This window comes from Neodiprion virginianus, chromosome 5, assembly GCF_021901495.1.
Source record: "Neodiprion virginianus isolate iyNeoVirg1 chromosome 5, iyNeoVirg1.1, whole genome shotgun sequence".
NCBI classification, from domain to species: domain Eukaryota; kingdom Metazoa; phylum Arthropoda; class Insecta; order Hymenoptera; family Diprionidae; genus Neodiprion; species Neodiprion virginianus.
The window spans coordinates 26,510,860-26,532,875 of record NC_060881.1 but is presented as its reverse complement, the minus strand read 5'-3'; the positions used below and the strand labels follow the sequence as shown (position 1 = coordinate 26,532,875).

The 22,016-nt window shown below is 37.9% G+C and overlaps 2 protein-coding genes across 3 annotated transcripts; one reads left to right on the top strand and one right to left on the bottom strand.

Moving 5' to 3' along the window:
- Positions 1–124: 124 nt before the first annotated feature.
- On the top strand, positions 125–4,842 carry LOC124305307 (lysosomal aspartic protease-like). The gene is made up of 8 exons (XM_046764561.1): positions 125–360; positions 1,652–1,896; positions 2,284–2,402; positions 2,539–2,738; positions 2,905–3,027; positions 3,672–3,819; positions 4,015–4,107; positions 4,405–4,842. Exons 1-8 carry the CDS (start codon positions 299–301, stop codon positions 4,564–4,566), a joined length of 1,152 nt encoding a protein of 383 aa, XP_046620517.1. The 5' UTR covers positions 125–298; the 3' UTR covers positions 4,567–4,842.
- A 54-nt stretch (positions 4,843–4,896) lies between these two features.
- On the bottom strand, positions 4,897–21,965 carry LOC124305304 (serine/arginine repetitive matrix protein 2). Of its 2 annotated transcripts, none has more exons than XM_046764556.1 (14): positions 21,829–21,965; positions 20,978–21,167; positions 20,723–20,797; positions 20,418–20,487; positions 19,909–20,315; positions 19,463–19,696; positions 18,439–19,044; positions 16,045–16,292; positions 9,269–14,960; positions 8,311–8,752; positions 8,034–8,131; positions 7,720–7,848; positions 7,471–7,610; positions 4,897–7,343 (listed from the first exon to the last, which is right to left on the bottom strand). In XM_046764556.1, the coding sequence occupies exons 2-14, from the start codon at positions 21,107–21,109 to the stop codon at positions 7,325–7,327; spliced, it is 8,292 nt and encodes a 2,763-aa protein (XP_046620512.1). In that variant the 5' UTR covers positions 21,110–21,167; positions 21,829–21,965; the 3' UTR covers positions 4,897–7,324. The 2 variants fall into 2 exon arrangements, with proteins under 2 accessions (XP_046620512.1, XP_046620513.1); XM_046764557.1 differs by having other exon boundaries at positions 8,046–8,131.
- Between the last annotated feature and the right edge of the window lie 51 nt (positions 21,966–22,016).

The window sequence follows — 22,016 nt, the reverse complement described above, 5'->3', positions numbered from 1 at the left end:
CGAACGATGCGGAACATCGAGTGATTGCCTCGAAAAGAATCGAGACGGTGAATTCTCGGTTGTCGGCACTGTTGCGATATCGACGTCAGAATCAGGGGTCGGGAGTCGGGAGGGAGCGGAAACAACCGATCTTCAATATTATTTGTCATCATCGTTTTGACGCCGACATCTACCGTTCGTCCAAGTTTTACGCACATATTAAACCGAGACTTTGTCTCCCGCGTACGCGAATTGATCCGCTGTTCCACAAGTCCACGGTGAAGTCGAATCAACGTTTTTCAACATCAACGGCGCCGATATGTGGCGAATTATTTTATGGGTGGCTGCGGCAGTTGCCCTTGTCAGCGGAGATCTAGTCAGGTAAAGCAATATTAGAATATCATTGAAAATAAGCAACGGAAATAATCTATGGCCGTTAGAAAGATATTTCAGGTCAATTTCACCTTTATTACGTATCCTGCTATATTTGTATTTTCGCAATATAATATTCCTACTCATTATCTCGTCCATTGTTAACGGGGTTTTATCTGCTACAGAGGCAATTGACTTTGTGGCTTTTTGGCACCGCCTGGCGGATATACATATATCAGTACTGCTACGAGAATACAACTTAATAGATGAAAATTTATAGCAACTGGGAACCACACTTACAAAACTCACGTGCAACTGACTCGTCATAAAATATGAATAATGCAAATGCACATATTTTGAGGATTATCGGCTTCGAATCGAAACTTGTTGCTTTTAAACAACGCATGAATAAGGATTGAGCACATCCTTTTCTGACACAGAGAGAAAAAGAGAAAGAAACGTCCGAACCAAATGATTCATTTCTAGACTGCAATTTTCCCATTGAAAAATTAACCTTTGTTCCCGTGTTCGAATAATACGAGCCTCATGCACTGCGTGTACATTAACTATTTATTATGATTGGATCGTCCCATCAAAAAAAGTTCTTTCCTTTAAACCAAACTTCAATTTATTTTAAGATATAGGCTCGAAAACTACTGAAATAAATGTAACGTGAATCTGTTATTGAGTTTTCTATTTCCCATTAATAATCGTGCTTGTCCAACGTGATTTACGAATGGATACATTATATTTATACGTACAGAGATACATATATTGTTAATACGAATACTGACTTAGCTTGATTTTTAAATCAGCTGTCCACGTTTGAGTAGATGTAACTATCCTCTGGAATTTTGTTTGCTCAATATTATCAGCCGTCGTATACATATAGAATGTATGCTTTACTTAGATTGACCTCTAGAGGTTGCACCTCGCTTTCTCTCCTGTTATCTATTACTTATGTTTCATTTTTCACTTCTGTGGAAACTGTATCGTATAAGTTAGATAATTACAGACCTCCTCGCTGAGCAGAAATGATAATACTTCACAACAGTAATATTTATTTATAAACGACGTTGTTTATTGAATCTTTGACTCTATTCCAAATCAATATAATAAAATAAAAGCACTAAAATTTCCACAAAGTTTCCTGACCTCAATATTTGCATAATTTTTAACCAAAAAACAATCTACTGAATTTTTTTTTCGTGAATTGAGAACAACTGCAGAAGCCGAAATTTGTTCGAAAATCAGTTTTGAATGGTCATTTTCCATTGTATAATTTTTGCTCATTCAACAGAGTTCCTCTCTACAAAGCACAAAGTGCTAGAAGGAAGCTTCAATCTGTTGGTACTGAAGTGCAGCAAATCCGTTTACGGTACGGTGGTCCCACTCCTGAACCTCTGTCGAATTACTTGGATGCGCAATATTACGGCTATATAACGATTGGCAACCCACCCCAACAGTTCAGTGTCGTATTTGACACTGGCTCATCCAACCTCTGGGTGCCCTCCAAAAAATGCCACTACACAAACATAGCTTGCTGTAAGTATGCGTACGCTCTTTTTGCATCTTGTAAACAAATAATAAATAATGACAATATTGCCAAGCTAAAGTTGAAGGTATTAGCGTGTATTTATATATATCATAAATATTTACTTGACCACCTGCCAATTAAATAGAACTGACTTTAGTTCTTACAAGTCATCGCCGCTTAGTTAAATCTTGCAATCTGATCAAATGATCTTATCAGATTTACGCCGACAACTTTATTCAGAAATTAAATGCACGCAATACCAATGATATTCATAAGTTTATAAAAAAAATTGGCTTATATCATTTCTAAAGATTAATCTGTTTCACAATCAGTTACGTTCAATACCACGTAATGAATCTTCAGCATTGTTTATTTGTTTACTTGCCAAATTACAGTGCTTCACAACAAGTACGATAGCAAAAAATCAACTACCTACCAGGCAAATGGTACCAAATTTGAAATTCGCTACGGATCAGGGAGTCTCTCCGGATTTTTATCCACCGATGTGGTATCAGTGAGTATTCAACACATATTATCTATTATCATTGTCTATCATTTTCTTTTCCATACAGTGGTCTGTTTTTAGTTTGTATTGCTATATCTTATCCTCAAGAATTAATTTTTCTCGTGAATTTTTCAATATATTTCAGTTCGGAAATGTTGACGTTCAGAAACAAACGTTTGCCGAAGCTATGAGTGAGCCTGGGCTCGCATTTGTGGCGGCCAAATTTGATGGAATTTTAGGAATGGCATACCCAAGAATCTCAGTCGACGGAGTGACGCCAGTTTTCAACAACATGCTGAACCAGGGTCTCATATCTCAACCAGTTTTCAGCTTCTACTTGAACAGGTATGCCTATGTCTACAGTTGAGTAGATTTTATTCACTTATGCCTACCGAAAATATTGTATTTCACGTTTTTCCCCCCAAATTCGAGTAATCCGATCCATAAAACCTCATATTATTAACTTATTTGTTCTTCAATCTGTGCATTCATTCAATTTTTTTTCCCGTAGGGATGCTTCACAGAAGCTTGGTGGCGAATTGATTCTTGGCGGTTCCGATCCCGAACATTATACTGGTGATTTCACGTACGTTCCAGTCGACCGTCAAGCCTACTGGCAATTCAAAATGGACAAGTACGTACTAATTAAAAATCACGCACGATCGCGTAATGTTTCTTTTTAGGGTCTACTTTCATCGTTGACTGACAGTAGGCATGCAAGCACTGCAAGGTTCACCTCATTACCGGCGTTCTTATGGGATCTCAATAATCAGAATAACAATTTTGTCTTTACCCCTCGTTTACGTATCTTTAGTCAATGCTTTCAGGGTTGTTCCAGATTATCTACGTTATCAAAACCTGTATTTTACAGAGTGTTGAAGTGAAAAATTTTTCCTAGTCACGCAATAAATTACCCACACTTGTTGCGAAAAATCTATTTTAAACGATGATGTGTATTGCAATTAAATGAAGACGGGACAAAGTAATATCAGTATTCTTGAAACATTGATATTACTTTCGCATCGGGCGAAATATCTTCGTGAATACGTTATGTAAACTTCACTAATTTTCTAGTAGATTTAAAAACTTCCTCATTTTTCTTGATATTTTAGAATTGTAACGATCGCGATCAATTTGAGTTTGTTTATTGTATACTAAAGTGAATCGTTGAATCATTTACCTCAAGTGATGCCGTTAACGGAACGTCTGCATTTATTTTATTCATTCATAAAACTTTTTTTTTTTTTTGTAATCCAACCTTCAAACATATGTTTCTAGAGTCAAAGTAGGAGATAAAGTATTCTGCAAAAACGGGTGTGAGGCGATCGCGGATACAGGAACTTCTTTGATCGCTGGACCTGTTGAAGAGGTTGAAGCTATAAACAAGGCTATTGGTGCAACTCCACTCGTAGCTGGGGAAGCTATGGTATTCTATTTCTCTACTCTTTACCAAAATATTGAACAATCGTAAAGAATAACCTAATTAAATTAATTTTCATACCTGGAAAAAAAAAAAAAAGAATTTGTTGCTTTCATGATATCAAAAATGTTCTTTGTCTTCGGCCTATGCAAATCGAAGATACGTTCTTTTTCATTCAATGCCGAATTCTCGTGTGTTTAGGTCGATTGCAAGCTGATATCGAGTCTTCCAACAATTGGGTTTGTCTTGGGACAAAAAACGTTCACCCTGAAAGGTGAAGACTACATTCTGAAGGTAATGACTTTGTTTGCCATAAAACATCAAGTTTTATAATCCAAGCTTTCTTTCTTCTTTATTTGATACAAAACTTCGTGTATAGTTTTAAGAAGAGTGTGAAAATTGAAATCTGCTCATAGTTTTCTTTTTTCATTACAAGTATCACATTATAATGAACTATACACCATCGAGATTTTAGATAGCAAAAATTGTTTCGACGTGGTATATTCGGTTACTATGAAAGAAAATAACTAATCTGTTTATAGTTCGTTCGATTAATTAATATTATTAATATAATTGTTGTCATTTTTTCAGGTGAGTCAATTCGGCAAAACTATTTGTCTTAGCGGATTTATGGGCATTGATATTCCACCGCCGAATGGGCCGCTATGGATATTGGGAGATGTTTTCATTGGACGTTACTACACAGAGTTCGATATGGGAAACAACCGCATTGGTTTCGCTATCACCAAATAAACGAGTAAACGACTAAATAGATGAAAGTAAAATTATACATAATACCCTACACTGACAGTAATACTGTGACTGCAGTGATACGCCCTACGCGTTTATTTTATACATAATGAACTTATTGTGTACAAGTAGTGAACTTTGATACCATCTAAATATGCAGAGCCGCCATGGCAATAGCTGCCGACGCTGTAAATATGATCAACGCATTGTAATACCTGTGTATTAACAATTAAATGCTATCATTATTAAAATCTTCTGCTGAATAGTTGTACAATATAATTATGTATACAATACTTACCTAAAATACGTATTAAACAGTTTTTTGATTTTGAGTTTTATGTTCGAAGTTCAATAGTTTAAATGTAGTGTCAACAAAAAATGAAAAAAAAATTGTGTTAAAATGTAGAACTTTAGTTAAGAACATGCCAAACAAGAAAAATCTTTAGGGAATTTAGTTTTTCAAAACTCGACAAAGTGCATTAATCTCACGCGTGAAGTATATTTTTAACGACTCCACTGGCATTGTAATTACAAATAAGCTGATTTTTTAATGACTAATAAATTAAATTGTTTCATAAACAAAAATTGTGAAGTATAGGCGTTCAAGTAGCAGCTCTGGAATGCTTTATAAATAAATGACACCTTCTTTGGCTGTTGGAATTTTCTTTTACACTACCGTTCACGCATTAGCTAATAGACCGAATTTGGCGTGTAAATGGATTGGTGTGTAGCAATTTGGAACAACGAGGGTTATTTTCAATTAATAGTAACGGTAGTAATAAAATAACTATCAAAGACGACCGTGAGATCTTTCATTTGTAAAATCACTGTAAAATTGTCATTGCGTTTTCTTTTTTTATTCCTATTGTTAATGATGCTCTGCATAGACTTTTTCATTTTGTTAAAAAATTTCTAATATTTTCAAATACTTTTACCTTTGAAACATTGTTCGTATTTCTGACATAATATTTAATTGGTAAAAAAAAGAAAAACAGAAAAAAAATCAAAGTAAAATTAAAAATACTAAAACGTGAACTCTACACATGTAAACAAGCGTCAGTCGATTTTGATTGCAAATCTTTTTTTTCGTTTATAGTTTGTTTTTGGTTCATCGAACTTACAATCACGATATTGTTACTAACGAATTACACGTAATTGTAACCGTCGTAAACCTTTGAATTTGTGTTTGCAGTAGCAATTAATTACGGTCACAGTAGCAGTATTATGAAACAATCAAAAATTTTCAATTATAATTATTCCTTGTGTATTCTCTATACAAAACAATCAGTGTAACCGATTATCACTATTTATCTACAATAATAATAATAATAATAATAATAATAATAATAATTCGTTAAATAATAATACTAGACTTTAGGCGTTACATAATTTCTTTTTCATAATAAAAATAATAATCATAATAATGATCATCATATTCATCGAATTGAAAGTATCTAAATTTTCACTATCAAACTCATCGACGAATTATTGGACAGCAGGTGTACGCACCATAAATACGGTTTAATGCTATATATCATCTATAAGTCTGAACAAAGTCGTACAAATCTTTGTACATTTTAAAGTTGCGTCGTTATCTACCTATATTTATATGTATACATATATCTTTTTACCGTGTGTAACCTTCTCCACTCGGTCTACCTCAGCCCACGCTATCCCTTCAAAATTCATTTGAAAGCAAAACGTTGTACGATAAACGATAATCGTTAGCATCTCTCAATCTATATTGAAAAAGTCGTACCAAAGTTTGACAACTTTTATTATGAACTCTATACAGTAAGGAATTAAAAAAACGGAATCAGAAACAATATTGGCGCACAGTCAGTTTTGACAACTAAGTTAAAATGCAATTAGGAGAGAAACATTAATGATTTAATCCAATTCCTTAGGAGTTGAATCAGTTATTTCCAGAAGAATTGCACGATGATTATTTACACATTTATTCATTTACTTATTTCTCAATAATGCAAATTGAGTTTTTCATCGATTGCTCTCCCTCTCTTTAATTTTATTTTCTGAAAAAGTATGAGGAGCAAAACTTTATAGCAAAATTACTATGTAGCAGTAGAGCCTCAATTCTCTCTAACATAGTGCGGAGTGAATTTGTCACTGTATATGTTTAAAATTTATCAAAGATAATGAACAAAAGAGATAATAAGAAAAAACAGTATCCCAATATAAAGTTTACAACGTGTTTTACCAACGAATGAACTAAAGAGTAAAATTAGTCAATCAATGACTGCCCTTTACTTACAACTGGGACAAAACCCGTCATCATCGTTGCGACTGTGATCATGGTCGTAATTTGACCAATCATAATAATGTTGTGATGTGATAAACAAAGTTAAATAGTGGAGAACGGAAGAAAACGGGGAAACAAAAACTAAAGAAAAATATATATATCTGGGGCGGGGGTTTGCAAATGGATAATCGATAGACGCCATTAGTATAAGTATTTACACACACAATACACATTGTTCGGTGTTGATTTATAGCAGATTATACTGCTCTGATTTCCTTACAGTTAGAATTAACGATGTGGAGTAGAATTCATATTCATATTCATATTCATATTCATATTCATATTCGTGTTCACATCCATAATCTTGTTCATTTTCAAAATCATATTCATTCCGGGCTATTGTGTATTTTCACTTACCACCAGATTCGATTCTCGGGAGTACGGAATTTTATCGACGAGGGCATATTATATTTAAATACTAGACCCAATATTGGCTTATGATCAACTCCAGAGATTTTTCCTAAAATGATAAAACGGAAATGGTAAGCAGTTTCATTATGGAATGAAAAATTCTCTCTTTGTACTTGAATCAACATATCGGAATGTTGTTATTTCTCGAATGTATAGAAGTAATAGGGTATACTTACGCAGCTTTAGTTGCCTTTTGCTGATTCATCGTAGCACCCCCAAAACTCTTTTTTTTATTCATTCGGCATTTTTTCACGTAAGCTTCAACCAGCAAGCCGATTTTTTTAGGATTTATTTCCCCCGTTTTATTGTGACAAATCTGAAATTTACGCAAAAACACGTAGCATTGTACATAGAAACACACTGCACTGAATTTTTTGGTTTAATACTGTTGTAAAATAGAGGATGTAGATGCAATTCGGACCCACCTTAGGCACAGCTTTTCTCATAATGTCTTTATATTCCTCTTTTGTTACGTGCTTCTTTGTGTAATGTGGTTTCAAAACTAGTTTCACCTCCTCTACGACTCTTTCTTGTCTGTTTAATTTTTTTAGAAACTGAAAATCGGAAAGATAAATCAAGTAATAACGATGAAAAATTATGCATTAATATTGTTATAATTAATATTGTCGTTTGGTTCTATCAATGTAGGTATATTTTTTAACGTAAAAAAATAACTGGATTACCTAAATAAACATTTATGCGTCAAAAATTCAAAAAAAAATCATTAAAAAAACCGAACCTTGTCTTTCACCTGCATTTCGACGGCTGAACTCGGGAGATCGTCCAAAATCTGAAGCTGGTTTTCGTCCATTCGAACACCGACTTTGGGATTTGTTGCTAAAAATATTATTAGAGAATTTTACTATGCAAAACGTGCGATATACGTAATACCAATGTACTTAGGATCACTAGAGATCCCTGATTTCAAGGCTATAACTTTACAACTATCTTTATTTTCTAGCTCAGTAAACATGTACGCTAAACAAGTTAAAAGGATAACAGAAGTTGGTACCTACATTTCTTTCTCTTATCCTTCTCAAGAACTTTTCTCGCCCTCGTTTTTCCCAGACCTTTAGCTGGTGACGAGCCAAAGAGTACGTCAAAAGCGTCTTTTTTATCAGCTGGTTTGTTGGCAGTTTTCGATGGTGTATTTTTATTTGTATTACCAGGGGGCAATTGTTGAGGACTGTGGCCTCCTGGACTGGGAGGATCAAAAATCCCATCGCTAAGACTGGAACCGGGCGAATACGGCGACGACATGTCAATAGTGTCGTTTGTGGTCTCAAGTGTAGCGTCGCTTCCATTTTGTCCCATTGTTGAAGCATTTTTGCTCTGTGAAGATGTCGACTTGTTGCCACGCGATGGAGCCGGCTTTGCCGGATTAGTGAATAAGTTTGGCAGCTGTGGCCTCTCGTTTGATCTCTGTTTGTTCTGATTTATCGGCGAGATTCGGTTTGGCTGTCGTTAATATAATCCGTCATTGTACATTCTCATATCAAAAAGTTTCTCGCATTTCAAGATATCGTTCAGTTTTTTTTCTCAACATTGCTTACTACAATCTCAACTTGAAGATGCGAGACTTACTGGTACTAGGAAAAGAACATAAGGTGTATATTCACTCTCACCAATCTTAAAAACCGAGAAACCTTTTATCTAAAACTGGAGACTTTGAGGTTTTTTCTTATCAGAGTGGTTAAGTTAATAATGAAGAACTTTGTTACGAGATTCGAAACCCTTTCATTCCCAGAGTGAAAAAGTTTCAATTCACCAAACGATAAGGATGGTACGTTTATGAAAAACGCGGACCTTATAGTCTAGACCACCAGATATCGATTCTGACATCTTTCTGTTTCAGGCGTGAAAATAGGATGCGGTTTATAACTACAAGGCCTGCTGTGTGAATCGAAGATAGATTGAAAACACCTCAAGTGTACTAGTTACTGAAGTACTCTATGAAAAAACAAATATACCCACCTGTATTAAACTTCTTTGAGTGCTGACGGGTGTACTGGTGTTAAACAAAGTGCTACGTTGAACGGCTGCAGTGACAGTAGCAAGTACCGGATTAATGTTTGTAAAGTTAACCGGATTCTGTTGGTTCTGTTGACTCTGTTGAGTTTTAGCGGGACTTTCGCTCGGCTGTGTTATTTCAGTCTGTCCATCACCAACAGGCGGTGAGTCTCTCTTAGGTGAGGCTTTCCTTATGGTAACCATAGATATGATCTTGGGTTTATCCATCTGTTTATTAGTGTCCTGACTCTGTTGTTCCTGGATCTGTTTGTCTGCTTCACTAGGAGTGCAGGAAAGAGTATCAGTTGCGTCATGATTTCTTGGTGAACTACACTGATTTCTGTCTCTCTCGTCTGCTGGTGTAGCTTCCTGACTGGCTACTGGCGTCGGAGACCTTGACTTTGTAGGGTCGAATGGATCGTACGCGTCAGGTGACGTCGGCGGTGATGTGGGTGGTTCGGGTGGAGTATTGGGCCCTATTTTAAGTCGCAGTTCGAGCTCCTCCTGAGCCCTCATTTCCAACTCTTCGTCAGCTCTTTCGTCTATTTCCTCTTCCTCTTCCTCGTGAAGAGGGTTTATCATCGACGCCCTGAGGTTACTCTGCTGTTTGTTTATAGAAAATTTAATTTGCGGCTCCGGCGGAGTCTTTGGACCCTGAGAAATGAACTGCTCATGCTGAGGAGTAGCCTGAGCAGAGACATGCTGCTCAGGGGTGGCTATTTCCTGGGTTTGCTTGTGTTCCTCGTCGTCACTAAGTACTATGACGTCACGTGGAGAGGGTGTTTGTTCCCTGAATGGAGACTGGTCGAGGTCTATTACTGCCACAGGTTTTTTTGTTGCTGCTATTTCAGCAGCCTTTGATTTTTTCTTCTTCTCTTTCTTGTTCTTCGGAGACTTAGGCGGTCTTTTCTCTTTAACCTTTTCCTTCTTAGACCTTTTAAGCACAGGCTCAGCAGTTTGCGCAGTTTCTCGGCGCCTGCGTTTTACTGTCGGTGTCACAAGTGGCATAACTTCAGGCAGGGGGGGTAACTCAGCCTGGTTTACTTCATTCTCCTTATTGAAGCAGACGCTAACAAGTATGTTGTCTCCGCTGGCGAAAACTTCTTTAGAAGGTGGTGGAGTCCTGTTACGTTTGTTCTTCTTTCGCTTTTCAATCTCCTTCATTTTCTTGGGGTCCTTTTTCTTCTCCTTCTTCTTTTTCTTTATCGCTTCTTTATTCGTCAGTATAACAGTCAAGTTTTTAGGAGGGACTGGAACAGTATCTAATACAGGAGACGACCAGCCTGTATGAGAAGCCACTTCTTCGTGTCTGGTTGGCGATGGGTCTCTGGACCGTGATCTGGACCAGGACGGAGTCCATTGAGCACTCCAGGATCTTCTGTCTCTCGACACCGGGCGTCTTTCTCTCTCGATTATCTTTTCGTTAATCGATTCCCAGTTTTTATTGCGTTCTCTTTGATCCCTGGACCGCGATCTGTCCCTTGACCTATCTCTCGAACGGGAGGCATTCTTTCTCTTTGTGTGTTTTTTGTCTTGGGATTTGGAGGATATTCTCTTGGGTGTTTTTGATCGTGATCGCTTTCTGTTTCTCGAGCGGCTTCTAGACTTGTGCTTTTTTGCTTTATCCTTCTTTTTATCCCGGGATCTACTCCTCGACCGACGACTTTTAGACAGAGATCTGCCTCTGGATCGCCTTCTCGGTGAAAGAGAGGATCTGCGCTTCCTTGAGAGAGATCTGGATCGTCTTTTCGACACCGATCTCTTCCTTGATACCGATCTCCTTCGTGATATCTTACGCTTTGATCGAGACAAGGATCTTCTTCTAGACACTGATCGATCTCCTTTAGAATAAGACTGACGGGTTCTGGACCAAGATCTTCGCATTCGGGATCTAGATCTACTTCTCGATCGATTTCTTTCGTGAGATCTGCTTCTTCGATCTCTGGAAAAACTTCTTCTACGCGATAAAGTTCTGCTTCTAGATCTGCTTCTAGTCTCATCCCTGATATCTCTACCATACTCATCTTTTCTTGGCCTCGACGGTTTGTCAGCTACAATCTTTCTCACATCGTATCTCTCGAGCTCCTTGCGCTTCTCTTTCTTTCTTGCCACTTCCTTTCCCTTCTTTTTCGACTTATCTTTGTCCTTGTCTCTGTCTCTATCTCTATCTTTTTCCTTGTCTCTTTCCTTTTCTTTCTCCTTGGACTTCGACCTCCTGTCCTTGTCGCGATACTGCCTTTCCTTGGTACTCTTAGATATTTTCTTCCACGATACTTGGTTCTGTGATGCAATATTCTCCTTGTTTTTGTCCAATTCCTTTCCCTTCTCCTTCTTATCTTTTTTTTTCTTCCTCTTACTGTCGTCTTCCTTTTCCTTGCCAGGCTTTTCACTTGTTTTACGGCTCATTCTGCCGTCATCCATTATTTCTCCATCCTCCATCTCCTTTTCCTTCCTTAGATGCAGCAGTGCTAACTCATCCTCAAAATTCATTGCTTCGTCAGTTTCTGAAATAGCTTCTGTTCCCAGACCCGCGTATCCTGCGGGAGTTCTGCACCCATCCAAATCGTCATTTGATCTATCTTTGGTCGGGGTTATCGGCTCCAGGCCACTTTCGAAAGGCGAGGGAGAACTTCTGTCATTATCCTTATATTTTACAGGCAGCTCGTCTTTACAAGGAGTATAAGCTCCGTCAGATTCCCAGCTCTGTTGATGCAAGTTAGTGTGCACAATACTTTCGAATATCTCACTAGGGTCTTTTTCCAGGGGAAAATTCTCTGTTTCCGGAAGAAAATCCATCTTTTCACTGGAGCCTGCCTCCTCCAAATTATCCTCAATCTCAATAAGTTCCGAATCATCTTTCTCTTCACATTCTGTAGTCTTATTCATTTTTTTCTCTTGTACTTTATCTTCATCCTTGTCATCATGGGCATTATCATCAGGGTTCTCAGGTTTCCTTGAAATGAATTCCTCGTCTATCTGATCATAAAGCACATTACTCTCTTTTACTGGTTCCTTGGCTAGAGTCTCAATGTTTGTTTGGACATTGTCTACCCTCGTCCATCCTCCAGTAGTAACGGCCTCTTTTTTGCTCTTTGCTTCTTGGCTCTTTTGCGTATTTTCAAGACTATCCTTGAGGCTGACCTCCAGATCGTCCTCGGCTGTAACCTTTGGCGATGACGATTGGATGGTATCAGTAATGGAGATGATTGTATCCGAGCTTTTCTCAGTCAAGTCAACCATCGACGGAGTCTCATTTTTCTCCTTCTCGCAGTTGAATTCATTCTTCTTCGATGAATCGCGTGACTGATCCAAGTCATTTACAGCAGGCTCATCCTCACCCTTATTTGTAGTATCTTGTTCATTTGCCTCTTCGTCATCAATCACAGTTAACGTTTTTTCACCTTTTTGCTTTTTTTCCAGCTCCTCTTGCTGCTCCATTTCTCTTAGCTTCTGTTCCTTTTCTTTGAGCTCTTTTTCGAGTTCCTCCAATTTCTCTTCCTCGTCGTCATCAGACTTCTCCTCAGCATCTGTGTCCTTGGTCCTATCCTGTTTGTCCACCGTCGCATCTTCAGCCTCTGTGGCAACTTTAACCTCCTTGGTAATAGGTTTTTCTTCATTAGCCTTTGCCTTTTCAATCTCAGCATTCTTCTTTTCTTCGACCTCTTTCTCCTGCTGGATCGAGGTTTCTATAGTCTCATCTATTTCGTCGTACAGATTGCTGAGTTTGTTGCTAAGCTTAAATTTATTGCCAATTTTAAACGTGATCTTCCCTCTACTGTCATTTGATATTTTCTTCGGTGGTATCTTACTGAGCGTCTGTCTTTCCTTCTGCAATGATTCGACATAGGGATCAGACGGTTCAGGTATATCAGACAAATCACAGGCCTGAACATCACCCACAATGATATCATCGTCGTCAGGAATATCGGGTGGCAGAGGCGGCGGTTCGAGCGGTCCTATTTGCTGGGAAAGCTCCTGTTCACTATTCCTAGCTACATCCATTGTCTGAGATGAGTAAATTGAAAAGTTTGGACAGTCAGCTTGCGAGTCGTCTTCGTCGTCGTCGTCATAAGCGGTCAGTCGGATTCCAGGCTTATCGATGATAGCCTGCTGATTAGAAAAGCTGGTTGCAAAAGAGTGAGCTGCAGGTTCTGAAACCCCTCGCAGTCCATGGCTCTCACCATGTTCGGCATTGCTATCACTGTCATCAGCGAAGGGATCATACTTATCGTCACTCTTGTGCTCCCTATTATCCTCCTTCGGATTGTCGTCAATTACAAGTTCCTGATCGCTGTCATTGCAGTCCCTGTCGCTCTTTGACTCTTCAAAGTCAAGAAGACCGGACGGCGGCTCAGGCGGAGGAGGTAACAGCACACTCCCAACGCCCTGGTCGTTATTCAAAGCATCGACAACTGGAGAGTCATTATCGCATGAATTCTTATTGTCAGGTTGTTCAATATCCGAGTAAAGGTCGCACTCTTCCTCATCTGGCGCCTGATTCCTGGGGCCAAATGTGGGCTCAGTATTGCTTAAACCAGCTTGCGGAAAGTGCGAGTGATCTTGGACGTCGTCATGCAAATTAAACCCTGACCCCTCGTCTTGGAAGCTTTGCCCTAAATTACCCTGCATAAAGCTTGGAGGCCTAATCGGGGGAAGTCTGGGTCCAGGCAGTGGTGTAGACATCAGTGGATGAATCTGGGGTCTAAATCTCTGGAAGGAATTCGGGTGCGGAAACCCAGGAGGAGGTGGTCTCTCGCTGTTACCGTCTTGATGGCCGAACGGTGTCGGCGGTTGCTGTTGCTGGTGCTGATGCTGGTGCTGCGGCTGCTGACGATCGTTACGATCCGTCATCAGCGGAGGTGGAAACCTTGGTCTTTCGTTACGGAAGTTTTGCTGCTGAGGGTTGCGGTTCCTAAACGGGGGATGAAGATTTCCTGCAAATCCTGGATGAGGACCGCGCATTTCAAATCCTGGATTGTAGTTACCTGGGGGTCTAAAGTCACGGCCACTGTTATAACTGTCCCTTGCTCCCCCTGGCCCGCCAAAGCTGTGCCGTCCACCTCCTCCGCCTCCTCCTCCCCCATACGAATCTCTGCCTCCACCATAACCCTGCCCGCCATAACTATGCCGGTTGTTTTCGCAGTTATAGTTACCGCTTCCCCTAAAGTTTCCACGGTTTCCTCCACCTCTTGGACTGTTGTACATCGGATTTTGTACCATATCATTTTGATCGGTCTTTGTCAAGTCCAGACGTGTTTCCTTCGCTGTAATATTCTCCTCGTCGTTTGTCAAGATTTTTTTCTTTATCGGACTCTCGTTGTTGTTTATGCTGTGCTTGTTGTCTTCATTGTTGTTGTTGTTGTTGTTGTTGTTGTTGTTGTTGGTGTTATTTTTTATCAGAAACGTTCCGTCTGCCTTCAGAGTTAAATCAGTGTTTTTCTTAGAGTGCCAGAACTCTTGGCTGTCCAATATGCTACCAATCAGATCGACGGGGGTCATCAAATCTGGATTTACTTCATCACATGGTATCAGTGGATTTGAAATCGTTTTCAATGCTGTGTGACGACGTGTCGATGCAATCGCATTTCTGGGACGACTACTTACTAGTAATCCATTACCGCCAACTGTACAACTGTCGGATTCTTCCGAGTCGGACCTGTTTTGGGAAACAAATAAATTTTCACACCATTTAGATGGATGATGCATCTAAATGGCTTGCTGCATCTGTACGTATACGAAGAGAATCTCTCAAAGTGGACCTTTCGAACTATCAATCGAAGCAAAGTTACAGCATTTGACGAAAGGCATGTATTGTAATCACCTCGACTGGCTTGACAGGCCTACTTCGAGAGACTCTCGCAGTATGTATCCAATAATTTAACGTATTCGCAGGCAATAATATGTATCAATACCGAGCTCGGATTTTACAGAGATTATAAGTTTTACAGATAAAGTTTTTCTCTGCGATTGCCAAATATGTACTAAAAGAGAATGCAATGTTGAAATCTGGTAAGTAAGAAGAACTTTCCTTGCTGGTTTGCAAATAATTGTAAATGACAATTACTCTTCCGTAATAAAATAATTATTGCCTTCAAATGCTTCGTTCAATATGGTTTGCCTAGACACTAAACATTTAAACGACATTTAAGAATATAATAGTATTAGAATCAATGTTTGCAGATAAAACCAGAACAATGTGTATTGTGCGCATCCTTGTATATCCAGGTAAAATTCGATTCATACACCCAGAAAAATATCCTACTCTCTTATGGTCGTGAGGGTTCTTTGATATTAGAGCCTGGCAGGCAATACTAAATAAATATTAATCATAATCATAATCGCAGTAATAACAGCAGTAATAACTGTAATAGAGATCAAATTCATATCGTCGTATAGGAATATGGTTTAAATGTACGTAAAGCTGTAGCGTACCGAGCCTGAAATCAAATTCATTCGCAAAATTTTCGCAAGAACCTCATTGTCAATAACTGGAGGGTAAGTACATCAATGTCTTTCTAGTCGATGATTGATAAATCGCAATGGAATGCGAATAAAAGGTATACGTATACCCAATCAATACCGTAACTTGCCATAAATGTTGTTAATAGTCAAGACAAAGCAACGAAATGAATTTTAAAATTAATAATAGTAAAACAAGTGTCAAACAATAACTGAAAAAACGAGTAAATAAATGATACAATGATGGGTGAAATATAGGTATTGGAAAATTTTTCACTCACCCAGTCGGGCTGTAGTTGAGGTCGCGTGAATTTCCGAAGAGGCTGACTTGAGATATACCCGCTGTGTATCTTGAATTTCTGAGCAGTGTGCGATCACTTATGGTTTGACGATTTTTAACCGTTGGCACGAGGAGAGGAACGTTACGGATTGGTTTGCTCATTCCCAGCGCCACTGCCAACCGTTTTTTGACAGTCTGAGCTTTGGCTACAGAACGTACGGTACGGGCACGACGATATCTACCTCGTTGCTGAAATTGATAAAAAATTACTGTTAAATTTCGCACATAAGAAATAAATATTAGCTATTTATTCCTTGTCTTAATTATAATATTCTGAAGAATATTGCGTTCTTTATAGCTGTTATCAAAGTTAGATAGTCTTGAGTACATACTAAGATTAATGGATCTCAATTTCATATAATTTTATAGCTTGTAAAAAATGGTTTGGGAAGTATAGAGCCCCTGTGGTTTTACTAAGTGGAGATTTGCTTCTGATTCGTGTCTTGTATTACTCAATTCTGAAGAATTTTAAGCTTAGTAATCTGTAAAATTGTACATCGCTACTAATGTAATTTTATGTTATTAACTTATTTAGCAATCGACAAGATCAAAATAACTTTTTTACATGAATTTGATAAATTTTAAATTTATACCAAAACTGTCTTAAATCTTTGATTTTCACTTAGAACTATTTTCAATTTTTATTTCTCCCTTACGTTTACCAAGAGAAAAAAGCAAAATTTGAATGGTTAACTTGTTATAATTTAATTTTTTTTTTTTTTTCTGATACTCTACTTTCGTTTTTCGCATCGTTGATCTCAATATGAATAATATGATGAAAGAGTGTACTTATGAGAAGACGGAAAAAAAATGTGACAAACACGAAAAGAAAAAAAAAAAAAAACTCAAAAGATTCTACTGACAAAAAATTTTTATTAACATGAATCAAGGATTAAGGATTAAGGTTGGATACAGATGAGTGAAAAAAAATAATATGAACAATCATGTGGTCATTAATTGAAAAATTACGCGATACATGACATGGTTAATACACATATGTATAATTATGCTTTTTTTTAGCTCTTGTGATAATGATATATTAAGCGAAAATTTATACAAGAGAAGTGAGAAGACAACAAGACGCAATTTTACTTTTGTCTGTCTTTACAAGAAAAAGAGATACACTCAAACACCGAACATTAAGTACTTCCGTTTGTTTTCAATACAGAAAATGAGTAATATCAAATTATTGTTGTAAAGTGAAATTGTTAGCGGTTTTTTATATATTTTTATAATTTCCAAGTCACTGAAACTGATATCCCATTTTAACAATTCGCGTGGAATCAGTAGGATTTTTTAAATCAAAACCGTTCAAAACAATAGAAGATTTTTTATAAATTGCAATTTTTTTTATCAGTGTCTTTAGGTTCTGCATTATTCATAATTATGATACATTGGAAATAAAAATGATTGTACTTTGTTACTATTCTTATTATAGTCAGTACTGAATATAAAAGAGTGCAAAAATATTTAGAAAAATATCCCATATTGCAGAGATGCACTACTCGTTGCGCTGTTACAACAATTTCATTCACCGGTTTGGAACTTAGAGACTAGAGGACATGTATAGCTTTCGTGTTTGATTTCAACACATTGAAAATAAATAAAAATTTGGCTTGTTTCAGAAAACCTCTTGTACTTAAGAGACTGACTATCATGAAAGAAGTAACTATAAGTTGGTTGAAAAATTAAGTGAATTGAGTTGTAAAATATGAGTAGACTAGGGTAAAATATTATATCAAGGATTCCCGTTAACGTTTCTTAAACATTATCAATATTCCACAGAATCCAGATACTGTACTTATTTTGAATCACAGCTGGTTCATGAGCAATCTTTACAATGATCAGAGAATTTAGATTTTTTAATTTCGGTAAGCAGATTTGCGACAAGATCGAATTGTCAATCACTCTCAAATTTCCTAATCCCAACCCGGTTTGCAAGTATAAAAGTATTACATAAATAATATGAATAGATTCAATTCAAATTGTAGCCAAATTGTGTTAGTGCATATTGTTTTTTCGAAGTATCTTGCAGACAGTGGAAATCTATGGAACTCATTTCGAAAATTAATTGGAATATGAGCGCAAGTCCATGTAAATTTATTAAAAAAAAGAGGGGGGGGGAAAAAAAAAAGAGAGAGGTAAATTCATAAATTCTGGTCTAAAATCTAGCAATAGATTCGATCAAAATTTTTACAACTGATTGAATTTCACGTAGTATGCAAATATCACATGAGAAATGGATCATGGCCTAATTTTGCGCATATTTGTTTAGGTGTACACAGTTGGGTTAGTCAATTGCAGATATCATCTGAGATATTTATTGGTATTGTACCTTTCGCTTGCGCTTCGATTTCTTCTTCTTGTATTTACGTGTTTTCGACGATCCATCATTGGCTCCGGACGACTTGACCTTAACGTATGTGATGATTTCCACCTTCTTGCCGTCATCGTCAATCTCTGTTAGCCTCACTTTTCGCAGCTTCATGATCGTCTGCTTGCTGCTGGTTTTGCGAACTTTTTTCTTTTTCCGTTTACGTTTTACCGTACTAGACTTAGACGCAGACTTAGAAGTCGATTTTTTAGAGCCCGTGACTTCGCAAACGCGACGTCCTGGCGCCGCTTCCGCAGCTCGAGCGCGGGACGTTGATCCTGCAACCGAGTCAAGACCGGACGACGACGTCGAGGGCTGGTCAGGATCGAAGAAGACGACCGCGTCTCGCGAGTCCGCCGCGTGTCTTGTTTCTCGCGATAAAGACGCTGCCCGGTTACGATCGGCGCGTATATTTGCCCGCACGCGTTCCGTTTGACGAGTACGAGGAATTACGCGCGGACCTACCGACAATTCGCGGTCACGACCGGTTCGCGTTCTCCCGTACGATTCGCCCAGTCTACGAGCCTCTTCCATCAAATCTGGAACCTCGTCAAGGTCGATTTCCACCTAAAATTTCACAGTTTCGTTTCTTAGTCTTTTATTCATTTTTCAGACCTATTTCAGGGCTATAAGCAATCAAGAAAAACATTGTGGGTAGATTTTGCGAAATAGGGTGGTAAAGATTCTGTTGCGTTATAAATAATTGTTAACTTTTTAGCCCAACGTAGAACTGGAACAAACAAAGTTGATCAAACTCAGCGTTTGCTCGTAAATGGTGGAAAAATGTATTCATAATCTTTTTTTACCTACTTATCCAGCTGTCCAAGTCATAATAAAGTGCTCTTCGCGAGTTCTTTATGGTAATCATTCAGAAAAATATCATAAGCTTGTGCGGGATGACTCTGAGCTGTCTTCATTTATGTTTTTTTATACCACTCCCTGATTCGTACTCTACTATTTACTCTTGTATAAGTTTATTTGTTACCACTTCGGCATCATTCTGACTATTTTGGGCGCATTCAGGACAGAACCACTCGTCCATAGGAACTTCGTTCATGGGTGGAGTGAGGCACTCTAGGTGATAACCCAGATCGCAACCGTCACACAGCAACATTCGATCTTCCCTGTCGCACTGTTGGCAAATCTCGCAGTACGTAGCATCTTCCTGGATTTGTTCCTCAACCGGAGGTTTGATAGTAACTGGAAGCTGCTGTATGACCTGAAAAAATCATGAAAATGCTATGTAGCTTTTTCTTTCTAGCACTTGCTTAAAACATGTCAAATTACAAAGAGTACGGCTAAGTCGTAACATAAATTCCGAGATCAATGAATGTGCTGATTAATAGGACGAAATTAATAATATATATGAAAAAAAAAAAAGGTTTTTACTGTTACTTTCTTATTGTTCTTCAATTTCTCATTTAACAGTACCTTTCCACCAAGATTTTTCCTGACCAATATTAAGGTAAAGGTTTGTCTATCGACAGGACATGTGTTGATGTTCTTGCTCCATTCGACGAGGCACTCAAGGCAAAAAGAATGGTCACAAGATTCAGGTGTAGCGATTTCCTGTTTCTTGAAGGAGAGCAAACAAATTGGGCATTTTTCTGTCTGCAAGTTACTGCTGTCACTGTCGCTGTCACTTCCATTTGCAGTCGCTTCATTAACACCCGCAACTTCTCCTGATTCTCCTTCTACTTTGAATTTTGATTTTTTTTGCCCATTTGACGATTTAGCTTTCCGCCCAGTACCTGTGCCACCTTGTCCATCCAACTCTGACGACGAACCATCTACAGTCCTCCAGTCTGACCGTGAGGTTGAACTATCACTATCGATGACTGTGAATGAAAAAATTTGGGGTAAGATCTCAGGGCAGAATAAGATGAAAGAGAAAGTTCATCATTCACGTAAATTAACACATCAAACAAGTATATACTAACCTAGATCATTTGATCCATCAGCATCTGTATCACTGCACCCGTAACTTGTGTTATCATCACTGACGAGTCTCTGCAATTTAATGTAAAAAGAGATGATTAATTGGTCAGCTAATTAAAATTTTCTAAAACTGAGATCCTTACAGATAAATGATGTTGGTGAAAATTCAGTTACTTTGTTTGATTCGAGATATGACAGAATAATGTTATATTAGTTGCTATGTGATTAAGGTTCTCATTTTCATTTCCAATCTGATCTTCCAAATGAGGGGGGCAGGACGTTTGGATGCTATGTAAAATATGCTTACATAAGTTTTTCTGTTCTTTACAGGCTTTGGAACATCGCTATCATCTGAGCTGCTCTCGCAGTCACTTGTGACCCTCTGAAACATGAATATAACAAATTAGATTTAATCTCTATCTTCAACAGAGAATTCAAATACAAAGCAGTTTAGTTTATTCACACCGTCAAAGAATAAATTTATTAAAAAGAAAAGCTACAGTATTGAAAGTAAAACTCTACCTTTTGCTATCTCAACTATCTGTTCAACGTATTTACTTACATATACTCTCCTTTTTCTTGGCATCCCTATTATTGATTCATCGCTACTGTCACTATCAGAAACGATAACTCGTCTCCGTTTGGAAGGCTTTGGTGAATGCTCGCTGTCTTCGCTATCGCTAGACATCTTCATTCACTACGGTCAAAACATGTGCATGTGTGTTCCAACCTTGCTTTGCTCACCACCTCAGCTGAATAACAGACAACATCGATACAACAGGTTTTTATTATGAGTATTCTTAAGTAATCTCATACAACTACAACAGGTTCAAGAAGCAAATAATCGGTTGCCCTCAAATTTGCAATAAATTGGAATAATGTAATATCGACATTGACTGATGGCTGATTTATTTGGAACGAACAGTCCCTGGACGTAGTGATGAAGGTGGGACAAATATCACGAACCTTCAAAACTACAAATTATTTTCGCCATATGCAAATTAAGCATACACACATGTATAGAAAGGGAGATAGAAAATAGGGAGTGAAAAGGGTGAATAAAAAAAAAGTGGAAGGGTCGAATACTTAAAAAAAATTCTCCAAAGGAAACCGAATAAAGACGTCTCAATTCAGATTCGCTAGTAAGATCTGGCACGAAGATTTGGGGGATATAAGTAGTCAAAATATTCGAAAATTATTCAAGGTTCGTTTCATCTATCGTTATTTTTTCTTGTTCACACACGTAGTATCCTTGGCTAGTTCCCCGTTCTGTTACCAATTTGCGTCCCAAACATGACGGTCGTTGGTAAATATTTGCAAAATTTAACACGCCTGGGTACAAGTGATGCATGAAATATTACTCCAGTATTATTAATAGATATCTACGTAAGAATATGACTTATTTCCATATACCTATACGGTTTTAAAAATATTTTATTCCGTGATGACAAACTTTGGTGATAATGACAGCCAGAGGTACGCTTGGTTGTAGAAAACCGCGGCCATTTTCCTTTTACCAATTCTCGCTAGGCTAGTCGCTTGCACGATTCAGCCGACTTTCCGACGTTGCCGATTCTCAAATCTTCATCAAGCGATTACTA